Source organism: Musca domestica, unplaced genomic scaffold (assembly GCF_030504385.1).
Source record: "Musca domestica strain aabys unplaced genomic scaffold, Musca_domestica.polishedcontigs.V.1.1 1, whole genome shotgun sequence".
NCBI lineage: Eukaryota > Metazoa > Arthropoda > Insecta > Diptera > Muscidae > Musca > Musca domestica.
The window spans coordinates 3795367-3811779 of NW_026712114.1; the positions used below are offsets into that span (position 1 = coordinate 3795367).

Genomic DNA, 16413 nt, shown 5'->3' on the forward strand with positions numbered 1-16413 from the left:
TGAAACCTTATATCTCTTCAAACGATTAATAAGTAAAAAGCATGCACCGGCGTCTACAAGCGGTAATTGAAGGACCTACAATGAATTAATATAACTTATTTTAATACTTCCAATTTTTTACGTAGAATTATTCGATGAGAATTAATTAGTTTTTAATTATTTTTGTTGTTTATTCATAAAAGTAACGCTATATTTTTAAAAAATGTATGACCATGTGTTTCCAAAAATACTTTAAATATAATGTGTATGCTTAAATACAGTTTTATTTAAAAAAAACAACGAATTTTTTATTGGCACATTTTACAAGAAATAAATTATCGCTTACTTCCGAAAAATTAAGAAACTAAAGTCATTTCAAATAAGCATTCCCATCTCTGCATTTCTGTAATTTACCTTGTCTCATGGTACAATGAAGAGAAGGTAGGTCAACTTTAAAAAAAATGCAAGTATAGAGGTCTACCTGTTTGGCTTGTAATGTCAGAATTAGTATCAAAACAATAAAAAATCAAACAACTGGTTGCATTAATTTTGAACAAATAATTGAAAACCGCGAAAACTGAATGAAAGGTCAACATTTCTTTTCAAAATCATGTTCTATATATCTCTTATGGTTTATTTCGTGACATAAACTGTAGACTTTGTCGATGCATATGTTGCAATAAGCATTTTGAAAACACCCGAATTTGAATATTTTCTGAACAATTGTTTTATTATTGAAAAGAATATGCACACATAAACAAATGAAGTTGACATATTAAGCCAGAAAAATAAAAAATTTGAAATCATATGGTAGTTCTGCCCATGGTACAATGAATTCAAGGTAGGGCAGAACTACCATATGATTTAAATTTTTTCATTTTTCTGGCTTAATATGTCAACTTTATTTGCTTATGTGTGTGTCTTCTTTTCAATAATAAAAAAATTGTTCAGAAAATATTCAAATTCGGTTGTTTTCAAAATGCTTATTGGAACGTATGCATCGACAAAGTCTACAGTTTTTGTCGCGAAATAAACCATAAGAGATATATAGAATATGATTTTGAAAAGAAATTTTGAACTATCATTCAGTTTTCGCGGTTTTAAATTATTTATTCAAAATCAATGCAACAAGTTGTTTGATTTTTTATTGTTTTGATACTATTTCTGACATTACAAGCCAAACAGGTAGACCTCTATACTTGCAATTTTTTCAAAGTTGACCTACCTTCTCTTCATTGTACCATGGTTCTGCCCTACCTTGAATTTATTGTACCATGCCTTGTCTAATTTCACTGCATAGAAAGCAGGTTCCCATCTCTGATTTGTGTATGTACCATGGATGTATGCATGGTACAATGAAGAGAAGGTAGGTCAACTTTGTAAAAATTGCAAGTACAGAGGTCTACCTGTTTGGCTTGTAATGTCAGAATTACTATCAAAACAATCGAAAAACCAAACAACTTGTTGCATTTATTTTGAATAAATAATTGAAAACCGCGATAACTGAATGAAAGGTCAACACTTCTTTTCAAAATAATGTACTATATATCTCTAAAGGATTATTTCGCTACAAAAACTCTAGATTTTGTCGATGCATACGATGAAATAAACATTTTGAGAACATCCGAATTTGAATGTTTTCTGAACAATTTTTTTGTTATTGAAAAGAAAACACATACATAAACAAAACACTTGGGTCCCACTGTTCTTGGCACTGTCACATGTCAAAATAAAGAAACAACATTTTCGCATAACAGCTGATTTACAATCTTCCATGTCTCATTCGTAAACTCGGCACTACGTTTCACACCTGCATCTTCACTTGATTTCATTTTGTTCTTTATTTTCATCGAACATACGTTAGTGTCAGTTTCTTCGTATCGTTTGGAAATCATATGTTTTCGCGTAATCACCCGCCGCAAAACGAAACAGACGGTTCCTGAGGAATATAAATAATTTTAATAATTAATAATTGTTGAACCAATTAAAAATAAATAAATTTAAAGCAGATATGAAGCCACCAAAGCCAAATCCAAGTTTTGTATCCCGCAATTTGGTCACAATTGTAATGGTGCCAACGATCATTGCTGCGCATTTGGGCTGGAATGCCATGCAAAACAACCGGTCTCTGGTGCAGGAACATGAACAAATTGATTTGCCCGTGGTGACAGTAAGTAACGATTGAAATGGACATTTCATAAGGGAAAAATAGATGAATAGGATTATTATGGGTAGTTTACTACGGAAACAAAAAATTCATTAAAATGACGCAAGTAAAAAATGTTGGAATTCTGCAGTGTTATGGCAACCTGAAAAGAAGACTGATTGTTTAACTCTAGTTTAGCGAAAAATTTTCGATTTTTTTCAAATTTTTTCCAGATCCCTGATCCCGGGAAACTATTTTTTTTTTTCTTGGAGACGGATCCGGGACCCAGGTTTTTATTTTTTATTTGAAATTTATTGATCTAACTTGACAAGGGCCTACTGGTTAATTTGCCCTGACTGAATGTTCAACTCTAGTTTAGTAAATATTTTTCGATTTTTTTTCCAAATTTGTTTTCCAGACGTAGGCATTTTTATCCTGATTCCGGGAAACTATTTTTTTTTGGAGACGGATCCTAGACCCCAGTTTTTTGATCCAAAAGTCCGGGTTCAAGACCCGGATCCACTTACCCGATATAGACAATATAGGTATAATTGAAATCTTATGAAAATACATATCCAACAATTCAAATGGCCACTTTTTTAACCGCTTCGGAAGATATAGTCAAATTATCAATTTTTTGGCACGGATTTTTTATAAACCCCCCATAAAGTAGAAAAAGGCCCTATTATGGGGGTCAACCAAATTATTGCTAACACTGTTACCTTTCCTAATTAATTGGATGTCTTGTGATCCTAATCTACATGCGACCCAATTAGAATTGAGCCAGATGAATCCTCCAGATCTTTGCTAAGTCGAAAATATTCGAGTTTTCCTTGACCGATGTCGATATTTTACTCCGATGAAAAGTCTTGCAGTGATGAGTTAAAAATGTATTGATCTATCGCCTAAGCGTCTCCATCACCTTCTTGATTGGGCTGTTGATTTCACATTCCTATATAAATCATGAACGTTTCTCTTGAGATGCCCGTGTGCAGAAATCCTATACATAAGGCAATAGTGACAAGGGCCAACTGGTTAATTTGCCCTAAGAAATAACAATCAAAAGTAATAATGTCAAAAAAAAATCAAATTAGCAAGACGGAAACTGGTAATATTTTATACTCGACCAAATTTGTAAATTAGAATAAAATAGTAGATTATTACAGGAATAGGTATATGATCATCATATTAAAAGACAAAGCAAACGAAAACAAAATATGAGCCTGGCGAGGATTTGAATTCGATTCTCATATTTCTGATACTGCAGCAATGAATCAAAATTACCAACACCACTCTTAGTACTCAACTACTAAGTGAGAGAAGGCAATATGGTCTCAGATAACTTTTTAATCCATCAGTCACATCACTACCCATTACATTACTGTGGCCTGTGAGCCATCAAAGCTTAATTCTCAAGAGGAATAAATTGATATTCTGGGGAAAGACAGAAATTTATTTTTTTTTTTTTAAATAATTTTTCGGAATTGCATTTCCATCAAATTTGAGATGTTAAATATAGTTTCCATCCCATACTTATGTATTTTAGAAATATATCTAAAGCTACTGGTAAAGCTTAAAACATATTTAACGTCAATTTTTTTGTTTGCAGTTTGCCAAGTTCGTATGGAGGAAGATAAATGGCGCGGAGGAGACGGCCACCAAAAAGGAATAGTTGTGAACGTTGAAATGAATTTAGCTTTTAAGTTTGTTATGTATTTAATTTGGCAAATGTAAATAAATTATTTATGTCCTAATAGCATAATAAATTGTAATTTGTATTATAAATGCGTTTCACTGAATCCAAAATTTATATAATTAAATAGTTTTAATAAAAGTACGAGAATTGTTTCACCATATACGACGAATTTATGTGAATTTTTTAGCTGTTCTTTTCAATCAAATATGAATTCGTGATTGCTTCTGATATTTTTTTATGACTAGTAGAAAATTAAAAGAAACAATTTCGAACTAATATCTGTAATCCTATTAAGGTTGTCATGCAACAAAAAAAAATGACGCAAATCCAAAAAAGTCTTGGGTTGAATACTTGTTCTAAACAACTTGCGCTTAACTGTGATATTCAATATTTTGTTGTTTCTACGAAAAAAAAAAAAAACAAAACTTAAAAAACAAGTAAAAAAGCTGTAAGTTCGGCCAGACCGAACTTTGAATACACTCCACCATTTGCAATGAATTTGGCACTTTCCACAAAAATAAAAACCGTTAAAAATTCTGTTAAAATCTTAAAAATACTGACTGCGCCGACGTGGACCTGCATAAGCAATTTTGTCATAAGCCACAATATTCAAATGCGAAAATTGAAAAATAAAAAATAGGTGAATGATGCAGCTAAAATCATCAAAATACCGAATAAAGGAAGGTACCATTATATGGGGGCTATACCAAAACGTGGACCTGCACAGACAATTTTCTGTCATAGGCTGTAGTATTCATTACGAATTTCAAATGCCAAATTTGAAACAATTTTGGTGGATAATGTCGCTAAAATCTTCAAAATTCCGAATATCGGGAGGTACCGTTATATGGGGGATATACGAAGACGGGGACCTGCACAGACAATTTTCTATCATAGGCTGTAGTATCCATTACGAACTTCAAATGCCAAATTTTGAAACAATTTTGGTGGATAATGTCGCTAAAATCTTCAAAATTCCGAATATCGGGAGGTACCGTTATATGGGGGATATACGAAGACGGGGACCTGCACAGACAATTTTCTATCATAGGCTGTAGTATCCATTACGAACTTCAAATGCCAAATTTTGAAACAATTCCGGTAAATAATGTCGCTAAAATCTTAAAAATTCCGAACATCGGGAGGTGAAGTTATATGGGGGCTATACGAAGACGGGGACCTGCACAGACAATTTTCTGTCTAAGGTTGTAGTATCCATTACGAACTTCAAATACCAAATTTGAACCAATTCCGGTGAATAATGTCGCTAAAATCTTCCAAATATCGAATATCGGGAGGTACCGTTATGTGGGGGCTATACGAAGACGTGGACCTGCACAGACAATTTTCTATCATAGGCTGTAGTATCCATTACGAACTTCAAATGCCAAATTTGAAACAATTCCGGTGAATAAAGTCGCTAGAATCATCCAAATACCGAATATCGGGAGGTGCCGTTATATGGGGGCTATACGACGGGGACCTGCAAGGACAATTTTCTGTCTTAGGCTGCAGTATCCACTGCGAACTTCAAATACCAAATTTGAAACATTTCCGGTGAATAATGACGCTAAAATCATCAAAATACCGAATATCGGGAGGTACCGTTATATGGGGGCTATACGAAGACGTGGACCTACATGGCCCATTTTCAATACCAAAAGTCCTGTGGACATAATATACATTTGAGTAAAATTTCATCAACCTACTTCATTTCGTTCGGAAGCTCGAGTGATTTCCAATGACGACAGACGAACGGGCATGGCTAAATCGACAGAGAATTTCGAGCTGCTTAAGAATATATATACTTTGTGGGGTCTAAAATTTATATTTCAAGTTGTTACAAACGGAATAACAAACTAAGTATACCCTCCATACTATGGTGGAGGGTATAAAAATAAAAAATAAACATCTTTCCATAAATACTATTTTGATTTATTAAATATATGTATGTATGTGTGTATAATTTAAATGTACATTTACAAATTAACTTATCGTATGATAATTTTTAAAAATATTTGATATTTATATTTTAAAAAAAAATATCTGCATATATTTAATATTGAACCTACTGATTTATGACAAATTACAATATACAATGTAAGGTTATGTGTGCGTAGTACATACACACAAATAAGTATGTGTTGCTAAATATCGTTTAAGTATGTATGCATGTCAAAAATATTGAACGAAATTGAAATTGAAAAAGATATATATATATATAACAAATGGTTATGAATCGAAAAGTGTTGGATGTGGGGACAAATTTTTACATTCTCCATCGAAAAAAATCAATCGATATGAACTGTTGTATGGTAACTTTGAATTTATAAATGGTCTGTTCCAGAGCTGCAATTTTCAAAACTAGCAGGTTGGGAAAAAGAGCTAAAATGTGAAATTTGGTAGAAACAATTTGTTTTCATTCAATATTTAGTCGTTTCTACTGAAATTTTCAATTTAATGAAACTAAGATTGACATATTAAAATTCAATTGGATCGAATTTTTTTCGATATCATATGACAAGCTTTGACCCCTGTATCGCTTGGTTGAATGTCTGTAAAATTAGATTTTCTTACTATTGCATACAAATTAATTCTTGTATTTTTTTTTTTTTTAATATCGAAGACTTAACATGACGTTTAGAACACAACGAACTACTTAAAAATAAAACATTTTTATACGACAAATGTTTGTTTGTTTTTCTTTAATAATATCTATATACAAAATACTTATTATTATTTATTGATAGCTTACTTTAATCTAAATTGAAAGTTAAAATCTTAAAACGTTATTTGTTTGTGTGTGAAGACATATCTCATGTTAAAAGTTTTAATTTTTACCATCTATATAATAATTTGTAAAGAGACATCAATTACATATGCACGTATATAAAATTGTTATATACTATATATTATAGAAATACATATATGATATTTATGGTATAATTTATTACTAACATAGATTCGTTGGAGATTTGTTGCGAGACACAACGATGAGTACTACGAAGCCTGGTTCCTGTGTTTTGGGTGGTGTACAAAAATTTGCAAAAGAAGCAACTGCAATTAAAGGGAACGTACAATAAAAAGTTAATAATTTGCTATTATGAGAAAGCGTAAAAATGGCATAGCTAAATTCTGCCACAACATAATTGATGTCCTATTCAAAAGATTTAAAAACCTCTCAAAAAAATAAATAAATAAAACTAGGAAAAAAATTTAAAGGAAACTATGACAAAGTCACTATACAGAGTGAGACGAAAAAACTGCAACCAAATTCAGACTACTGACATTTCTAAGCCACTCGTCCAACAGCTGTTAAAAATATTCCAGTGACAGCTCATTGTACCGTTTACAAGCGTACAAAATCATTTTGGTGAGAATTTTCCAGAGAGAAGTTAATTGTGATGGAATTCGAGCGTGATAATGTGATTTCTTTATATTTGGCTAAAAACCCGCAAGTGGCTATCGTTAGAGCACTCCAGCATTTAAATGTGAATAAATCTTTTGTGTCTCGTATCATCGCTCTTTACCGTGATACTGGTAGCGTAACCCGACGTCAAGGAAGTGGACGGAAGAAAACAGCAACCTCAGCAGAAATTGATCGAAAAGTAAAGAAGCGACTTGAAGCGAAACCCGCGTCGCAGTTGCCAAAAAAATGGCTCGTGAGCTCAACATTTTGCAATTTTCCATTCGGCAAATATTGAAAAGTGAGCTTGTCAAAGAGTCAGCTGAAAATGTACACCTTTGGTTGGCCACCAGAACTCCAGCGCCGGCCATGGTGATGGTGTGGGCCGCCGATGATCGCTCTCTGATCGTATCAATCGACCGTGACATCAGAATATATGCCGAATGTTATCTCGAAAATATTCTGGAGTATGTATGAAACCCTTGGGCACGCAAACATTTTGGCTGCAGACCTTGGACATTCCAACAGAACTCAGCACCATCGCACTCAGCTCGCGCCACCCAAGAATGGTTACAAAATGAGGTTCCTCGTTTCATTTCCAGCACACAATGGCCACCAAAATCTCCGGATACCAATCCGTTGGACTATTGTGTCTGGAGTATTTCGGGAAGCAAGGTTGGCACTAAAAAATACCCAAGTGTCGATCACCTCAAGCAAGCGCTTCGCCGGGAATGGGCCAAAGTATTGCAGAGCAACATTCGGGCAGCGTGTGATGGTTTCATTGGCCGTTTTTTTTTTTCATAATTCGTGCCAAAGGTAACCAATTCGAACAAATCTAAAGTTATTCTAAAATTTGAAGCTATTTCCAAAATTAGTTGCTTTGATTATGGCTTTTGACTTTGCTGCAGTTTGTTTATCTCACCCTGTACATGTCATATGTAAAGTGGTTTTTTCCACAAGTTTTTAGGTCGTGGGTCTCTTTGGACGAAATCCGCTTCTGGACATTTGGAGTCGATCTAGCTATGATCGCCAACCCGTAATATTTTTACCAAACTTTGGGTTTTAGATGCGCGGCTACACGGGAGTTGACGGGTGTCTCTCTCAAAGACTTTTGGTCCTTTTTTGTTAATCCTAGGTAGAAATGTGTTAGAAGTGAGGTAGTGTGACTAGCCTATGATATGGGCAAACCTGTGGAAAAAAATTATAAACCTGCCGCTAGCCACCCACAGCGTTCCCGAAGCCGGGAAAGTGGGTCGGGTGGTCCCGCTAATAGAGCTTCATAATAGTCAAGGACTAAACCAAAACAAGCCGTCTCATAGAACACTTTTGGTAGCCCTTGACTTATCAAAGACATTTTACAATAATGTTCAATAATGTTATATGTGTGGCATTGAGGTCGTAACTTTTGCGGATGTTTACACGAACATTGCGTGGTGAACACTTAACTCGCTGTGCTTGCTGTCTTCTTCTACTCGAGAAATGTAAAAATATCCGCCACTAAGTCAACAACTACAGTCTTAATCACATGATCTGCGGAGATGAGAGAAATTTGAGGTTAAGGGGAAATAGAACAGTGTGGCTTGTTTGTTCGGGATACCGTAGTATTTTGTTGTTGCAAAATGGTCAGGCTTATCCCTTTATTGTTGTTTTTATAAAAACAACGTTTGTTTATTAGTGGAGAACGATGGTAATGTTTACCAGGGGGTTAGGCAGGGAATACCTAGGTTTCGGAAAGAGCCACCAATCCTCATCAGTTCCCTTGTTTTTTGTCTGGGATATTCTCCCCAGAAGTTATTTTAAAAAATAACTTCTATGACAAAAAAACATTTTTTACCCAAGTGACGAGATCGTAAGAAGAGGAACCAAAGAATTAAATAAAACTAAAATTCTTTTGGAAAGTCTTCTAAATCTTACAACCGCACTTATAAACATTTACATCTTTCTCCACTTGTTATGCTTTCGTTCAACCTGAACGAAGTAGCATAACCATGTTAAGGAGAAATTTAATTTCGACCACGAACTACCCCAGAACTTGGGTTTTGGACAAGGGGGTTGCAGGTTGCAACGAACTACCTCAGATTCTAGAGTTTATATTCGACAGCATGTTAAAGTCTGAAAAGTAGGAACAAGTTTCTCAAGAACTTGGGGTTTGGCCAGCTATGTGGCCATACTGTGGTCTGCGAATACAAGTGCTATGCATAAGAAGAATATTGCTGCCTTGAGACAACATGAGATGGCTCCTCATGACACCAGCGGACCATGTACATTAGGAAGCAAATATCGTTCCCGTACGTCACCTTAATCATATGCATTCGCGGCATCAATCCAAACCATAATAATTTAGTTAAAACTTCCTCTCGGTGCTTGTCAGAAAGGACCTAGACGGTCTACAGCGTTATAAGAAAGAGCCCCTAAATCAAAAAATTTATATTTTATCCCAGTCGCATTCATACTGCATTCACATTTGTCATCAGAAACTACAGTATGAATTCCGTCCTCAATCCAATAGGAACCTTCTCAAGCTAATTCATCAGTAATTTCATTCACTCACTATGTTACTATGTCCTGGCTCCCGACAAAGCTTAATGAATTCGCGTATTTCAATGAAACGAAATATGAAAACGTGGACCGACATAGAATGGAGGAGGGTATAAAAACAAAGGAGATATCCAATTTCGTCCAGCTATTGAAATTGTTTTTTTACATATCACTCTATCATGTGTTCCCTGGCCCTTATTAGTCTTTAAATTTAAAAATTATGAGCGCCTTAAAGTATGCTTTAAAATTGACAATTTAAAACCTCAAACAAATTTAAAAATCAACAAAAAATATTACCTTAAATTAGCGGGCGCATTACAATCCCTATTCGAATCTCTTTCATTCCAAATAAAATTTCCTACAATTCCTCGAAAATTCAAACGCCCGATGTTAGACAGTAGTGACTAAACCATTCCAAGAGTGACAAGGAAGTTGTTGTTGGTGTTGTGGCCGCAGCATCATCCTGCTGCTGTTGTTGTTGTGTAGTTGGCACCCCTTGTTGTTGTCGATTATTGCCGTTGTTCTTGTCTCGTTGTTGTTGCTGCTGCTTTTGCGGTTTTTGTTGATGTTTTGCTGTTCCTCCCAATGCCGCCGGCTTCATTTCCTACTGTGACAAATGCGAGTTAACACTCAAATTATCCAATTGGCCATTGAACAAGACATCGCTTATCAACTTCTCGGCTATGATACGCTGATGGGTATTCATGACACGCAACTTGCTGGCCACATTGATGCCAATCGCATCGAACTCATCCTCGCTGCGTCCATTGCCGCCAACACCACCACCGCCGCCGCCAGCCGTTGTCGTTGTTGTGTACGCCGTGGCTGAGCCGAACAATGGTTGCAGGTGTTCGCGCGCAATTTGTATGGTCGGCACTTGCTGATGGAGTTGCGTCAGTTGTGCTGTGGCGGCACCGTTCGCCTGCTGTTGTTGCTGCTGCTGGAGTTGTTGTTGGATTTGATGTTGCTGTTCCAACGAATTGACGGCCTGTTGGATTTCACGTTGGGAATTCGAGTCGAGCGATGTAATTTCGAGCACCTTAACGGCCGTTGTATGTTGTGGTTGGGTTTGAGCGTGCAACTGTTGGGCGGTAGCATGATGATGATGGTGGTGATGTTGCTGTTGCTGCTGATGGTGGTGCAGCGGCGGTGGTTCATGTTGCACATGCTGTTGTTGATGGTGGTGCATTTTGTGATCTTCACTCTTGACAATGGAGACGGGTACTACCTCACCGTTACTGGTGGAGACGGTTGTTATAGTGGTGGTCATGTTGGGATCCTGCTGTAAATCTGTCTGCGAGGCCGAATGGGCACTGCCAGCCTCCATATGCTGTTCATCTTCGAATTCCAGAGAATCATCATCTTCAAAGGCCAATGTCAGCGAACGTTTGGCCACCTTAACATCCGGGCCACTGGCCCCACCAATAGAGGTAATCGCGCGCTTCAGCCCCTGGTCGGCAATGAATGACAACTTGTCGTAATACCACAATCGCGTCTCATAGTTTTGTTTGGAGTGCATTTTCCGATATTCACGACGAAATGCGGAACGCAGCGAGTTTATCTTACGCACCACCATGTTACGGTCTGGGTTCGGTTCGACCTCCTTGAGTTTTTCCACCAATTTATCGTATGCCTTGTTGCGTACTGTGTTGTTGCTGTAGTCGGGATGTTTTGGCTGCCACAAACATTCCTCGGTCTGGTATTGTTCAATGAATTCGCCCAGCCAGTGGCGGGAATAACTTCGCAAATCATTCAATTGACTTACATTTGCCATTTCCCAGGAAATTTTGTTGGCTGGTTAGGAGATGAAGTGGTAATAAAATCGAGTAGTTTGGCTGGCCAATAATAGGCTGCCGACAATTTTTTCGCTCGTTCGGTCGCACACACACTTTTTCACTGGGGTTCGTTCGTTTGGCTGGCTGGCTGCTTGCCTTATTTTGTGTTGTTGCCTGGTTGGTTGGCTGTTGTTTGCAGCTTGTTCTTCTTCTTCTTGTCTATGCTTGCGCGTTCCACCACGACCGATTTTTTGTTCTCAATTTTCCTCTCGTCTCTTGTTGTTCTATACAACACAAAACAAGCCAATAACACAACACCAGCAACAACAACCAACACAGAATAAAGAAAAGAAACTGAAAGATGCTCTCTTTTACTTCCTTTTGTTCTATAACACAATCTCTAATTTTAGTCGACTTAAATATGTGCACTTCACTCAACAAATTTGGCCGTAAGATTTACACATTTTTATTTTTGATTTATTTCAATGTATTTTGTTATATTTTTGCATTTTTTAGTTGTTTCTTTATTTTTGTTCGTTCATCGACTCAAACGTGTCGTGTGTTCGCGTCGTTTTTTACATTAGGGGTATGTAGATCGACAAAGACATTGTATGACTTCGAGGTTAGAGAGACCTAAATAGTCAAAAGGAGAAGTTATCGTTTTTTGTTATCGACTTTTTTGAGGGGAAAGTTTTCAAGGCATTTTTTATGAAAAATATTGGTTTTCTTTTTATAATTAAAAATGAAAGTATGAAAAGACTTTGTATTTACGAGAATTTAATAAATATATATGATAAAAATAAATTATAATTCCCCCAAAAATCCTCGAATCTTTAACATAAAGTATTTTGTGGCAATGCAAGTGTTGTACGATAACATCACAGACATTCATCGATAGCGTTGTTGTTGTTACTAAATTGAAATGCAAATAAATGTTCAAATTTCGTAAAAAAATAAAAAAACTAATAGATTCTTGAATTAGAACAAATTGGTCTGTTCCAGAAATGCAAGAATGCTAAAGTTTTTACAACGATAATTGATTTTTCCTTCATAATATCGAAAACAAATTGTAAACTTCAAAAACTAGTAGATTCTTCCCAAAATGTTTGTGTAATGTCAAATATTTTCCAGAACTGCAAGTATGTTCAAATTTTTACTACGATAACCTTTAATACCGAGCAACAATTGCTCTGTACCAGAGCCTGCCAGATTCTACTAGTCTTACAATTTTTTCCGATAACATAAAGGGAAAATGGGTTATCGTTGTAAAAACTTTTACATTCTTGCAGTTCCGAAACAGACCATGAAAAAGCAGTCGAACTTTTTATACCCTCCACGTAGACCTTTATAGACAATCCTCTCGTAAGGGGTAAAGTACCCAAAGGGTACACCTTGTGTGGATTTGCAGACAATTCCATTGAAAAATATGTTTAAAATCTTCGAAATACCGAATATCATGGACCGATATATCCCATCTTCGAACTTGACCTGCCTGCACACAAAAGAAAAAGAATATCTTTATTCGTTACGACTCTAGCGCGATTACAACAGACGGACAGGGTTAAATCATTTTACGCTGATCAAGAATATATCTACTTTGTTCGATGACTTTCAAACCGATTCGATGGCTTTCAAACCGAATGACGAACTTAATATATGTTCTGTTCCAGAACCTGCAAGAATTTACTAGTTTTGAATTTTTTTTCGATATCATAAAGAGAAAATCGATTATCGTAGTAAAAACTTCTATATTTTTGCAGTTCTGGAACAGACCAATAGCCTCCATACAATTGGTTTGTTCCAGAACTACAAGAATGTAAAAGTTTTCACTACGATAACCGATTTTCCCTTTATGGTATCGAAAAAAATTGGTGGAAGGTATAAAAATTTGAAAAATTAGTAGATTCTTGCAGTTTCTAGAAAAGGGCAATTCTTGCAGTTCAGGAGTAGAGCAAAATTAAATTCGATAGATATATTTTAGATATTGAGGCCAGACGTTGGCCCCATGAGAGCATATATCTAATCGTTCCCATTTTTCTAATTTCGTACAAATTTATAAAAAAACAACTGCTTTCCTTATTTTCTTCAATAAATTACAATAATTTTATTTATTTCTGTTCCTTGGTCTCGTAATAAATGTAAATTAAAAACCAACTGAAAAGTAGTATATCAAATTGTAAAACAAAGAAAAAAAATTGATAATTATGTCCTAATATCCTCATCATCATAATTTTTTCTTCTTCAAAGTAAAACTGTGTGTATTTATATACAAATAGTGTTGAATACAACTAAACAAAGTACATGCCAATTAAAATGGGTTATTACTAGGAAATCAAGACCAAACACAGGTCTAGGTTTTTTGTTGTTGTTGTTGTGAATTGTTACTTATATCTAAGGGTTTGCAATAATTTATATTTTTGTGACATTATAACTTGGCAGAAAGCTTATTCGAACAGGCGAGCACAACTTGGATCGGAAGCCATACCATCCGGTTTTGCTTGTTGTTGTTTTTTTTTTAATCCGTGCCAAAATATTTCTGACCAAAGTGATTTGGTGCAACGGGATGCAGTTCAGATGTGAGTATTTTCAAACGTGGAAATGTGCTAACAACACAACTAGCAGCCAGCGGAGTGCAAAAGAGATTAGACAGAATGATACTACTTTCGGGTACACCATGTTCTTTGAGTACATTAACGGCCTAGAAAAATGTGAGTGGTGGTAATGAATAAAACAATTTCTTTCGAAAGGTTTCGACAATAACTCACCTGTAGTACTGTATTACCCGTAGACATAATGGGATACATCAACAGTATTTGTCGGCGTGCAATGTCATCGGGAAACCGTGCATACACCACACGTGCTGTATGTGTATCCGAATCAGATTCTACCAAAATTTTACCAATCCTAATCGAACGACAGCAATCGCGTAAACCCTGTTCCATAGCCTCTCCGGAGCGTATAATTGAAACGCCACAATTACCGGACTGATATTTCAGACCATCGTATATGGCACCAGTGGGTGTTTCAACGCTACAATTTGAATAGGGTAATTGATTCAAAGACTCTTCAATTACTAGACGTATTAGACGATCGGCATAGAATTTAAAATCACTTCTCGAGGTATTTCTGAAAAGGAACAGAGGGAAATAATAAGATAATACAATGGAGTTTAGAATAAAGCAAGATAGCAGTCATAATTTAGCTGATAATGATGACTCTTAAACTGTTAAATTCTGCTATGAAACTTCTGGAGTGGGTTGGGTGAGCTATCAAATGAAGTGACATTAAATCAAGATTCTTTCTTGATTGCAATAAAGCCCTCTTCCAAATATATCAATTTATTAGGCCTTGTTGGGACCCAGGATATAGCATTATATTGGAGAATGAAAATGCTGATGAATTAGCTCGAAGTGGTTCCCAATTTATTGATCTAACTATTGATGAAACTGTCAAACCACTTGTAAGCTATCAACATTGTTGCTAGAAGATGGCACTTTGATATCGGTTGGAATGGCTGTAAGGTAGCCTGTAGGTAGGTAAATTACCCGATTTGATCTAAGAATCGCGAAAGGCATACTTACTGCCCCCTACTGTATCAGATATCTGACCTCAAAATCGGATAACAGCGGTCCTAACTACAATAGACCAGATGATGAAGAGGTAGAGACACCAACCGTGCAAATATGCACTATTATGAAAAAGTGGTAGGTAAGAAATAGAAGTGCGGACATTCTTTTTAGCTCTAGATCATCTATAAGTTAGCTGAATGCAACTCCTGGCCAGACACGCCACCCTAAAGCCAACTTTTTTTTAACATTTTTACAAATCGGCCGCTCCCACAGCTTTGGATGATATTTGCAATCTGTTTTCCCCTTTTTAACTTATCAAAGACAGCTGTGTAGATGGTCTAAATATGCTGTGGGATATGATTCCTAGGACTGTGGGACTGGCTGATAATTATTTCGGCAGCCAGCTGTTTATACAATACAATTAGGGTTCAATTGATCCAGACCTCCTCTCAATATGGTATCTTTAAAATCTTGTTACAGCACAATTTTTTACTACGCAAATCAATTGAGGTTAATTTTTGAATTGTTAGCTAAATACATTCAATTTATTCAATATTGTATCTAAAATTGAACCGCAATCTAAATGATAGGTGACATCTTCCTTCATGTGAAATTCATTCGTGCATGCCTATCTTTGAGTGCCTGTGTGTGTGTGTGAACGTGTGTGTTTGTTTTGATTAAAATCAATCAATTAACCTAAATATTTTGCAGCACATTCTATCGATAGCAAAAAAAAACCCTCCCACACCTCCCCCACGGCGGCCCACACACGTCAACAATCGTACTTACTTATCTCGAATGATTGTTAACAACTCGTGAACTTGTGGATTGCACTGCAATATTTTGAAATTTGGCCCATATTCACGTAGTATTTGCTCTTGTGACGTTATTGCAGGTATGGGTAGATTATCATTGGCATTAACATTTTCCATTCCCGTGCCCATCTCCTCCGTTGATGACTGACCCGTTGTTGTTGTTTGTGGTTGTGTTGCAGTGTCATTCCCATTAGCATCACTTGCGGCATTTTCATTCTCTGTATTGGTAGCCAGATTCTCCAAAGATGCACACATTTTGTTTGTTTTGTTGTAGAAAAAAACAATGGACGATCTAAGTTGTGTTGGTTTTTTTAAACGCCTATTACGTTCTCTTAAGTACTTTATTTGACCGTCCCGTAGAGAAGATAGTGTGTTTTTGTTTTAATGCCAATTGAATTTATTTATTTACTCATGGAATTTATTAAGTACAGCAGCTGATTTAAATTGAACGTGACAAACGTGAGATGAAATGTAATGATATCGATAAAC

The 16413-nt window shown here is 35.9% G+C and overlaps 3 protein-coding genes across 3 annotated transcripts; 1 reads left to right on the plus strand and 2 right to left on the minus strand.

Annotated features, from left to right (window-relative positions):
• Positions 1 to 1783: 1783 nt before the first annotated feature.
• LOC101891647 (uncharacterized) lies at positions 1784 to 3924 on the plus strand. The gene is made up of 2 exons (XM_005182974.4): positions 1784 to 2149; positions 3735 to 3924. The coding sequence occupies exons 1-2, from the start codon at positions 1991 to 1993 to the stop codon at positions 3795 to 3797; spliced, it is 222 nt and encodes a 73-aa protein (XP_005183031.1). The 5' UTR covers positions 1784 to 1990; the 3' UTR covers positions 3798 to 3924.
• Positions 3925 to 5840: 1916 nt separating this feature from the next.
• Positions 5841 to 12134, minus strand: LOC101891818 (uncharacterized). The gene is made up of 2 exons (XM_005182975.4): positions 10063 to 12134; positions 5841 to 6878 (listed from the first exon to the last, which is right to left on the minus strand). The coding sequence occupies exon 1, from the start codon at positions 11537 to 11539 to the stop codon at positions 10370 to 10372; it is 1170 nt and encodes a 389-aa protein (XP_005183032.1). The 5' UTR covers positions 11540 to 12134; the 3' UTR covers positions 5841 to 6878; positions 10063 to 10369.
• A 1646-nt stretch (positions 12135 to 13780) lies between these two features.
• Positions 13781 to 16413, minus strand: LOC101891990 (uracil phosphoribosyltransferase homolog). Its single transcript, XM_005182976.4, has 3 exons — positions 15899 to 16413; positions 14306 to 14666; positions 13781 to 14238 (listed from the first exon to the last, which is right to left on the minus strand). The coding sequence occupies exons 1-3, from the start codon at positions 16177 to 16179 to the stop codon at positions 14056 to 14058; spliced, it is 825 nt and encodes a 274-aa protein (XP_005183033.1). The 5' UTR covers positions 16180 to 16413; the 3' UTR covers positions 13781 to 14055.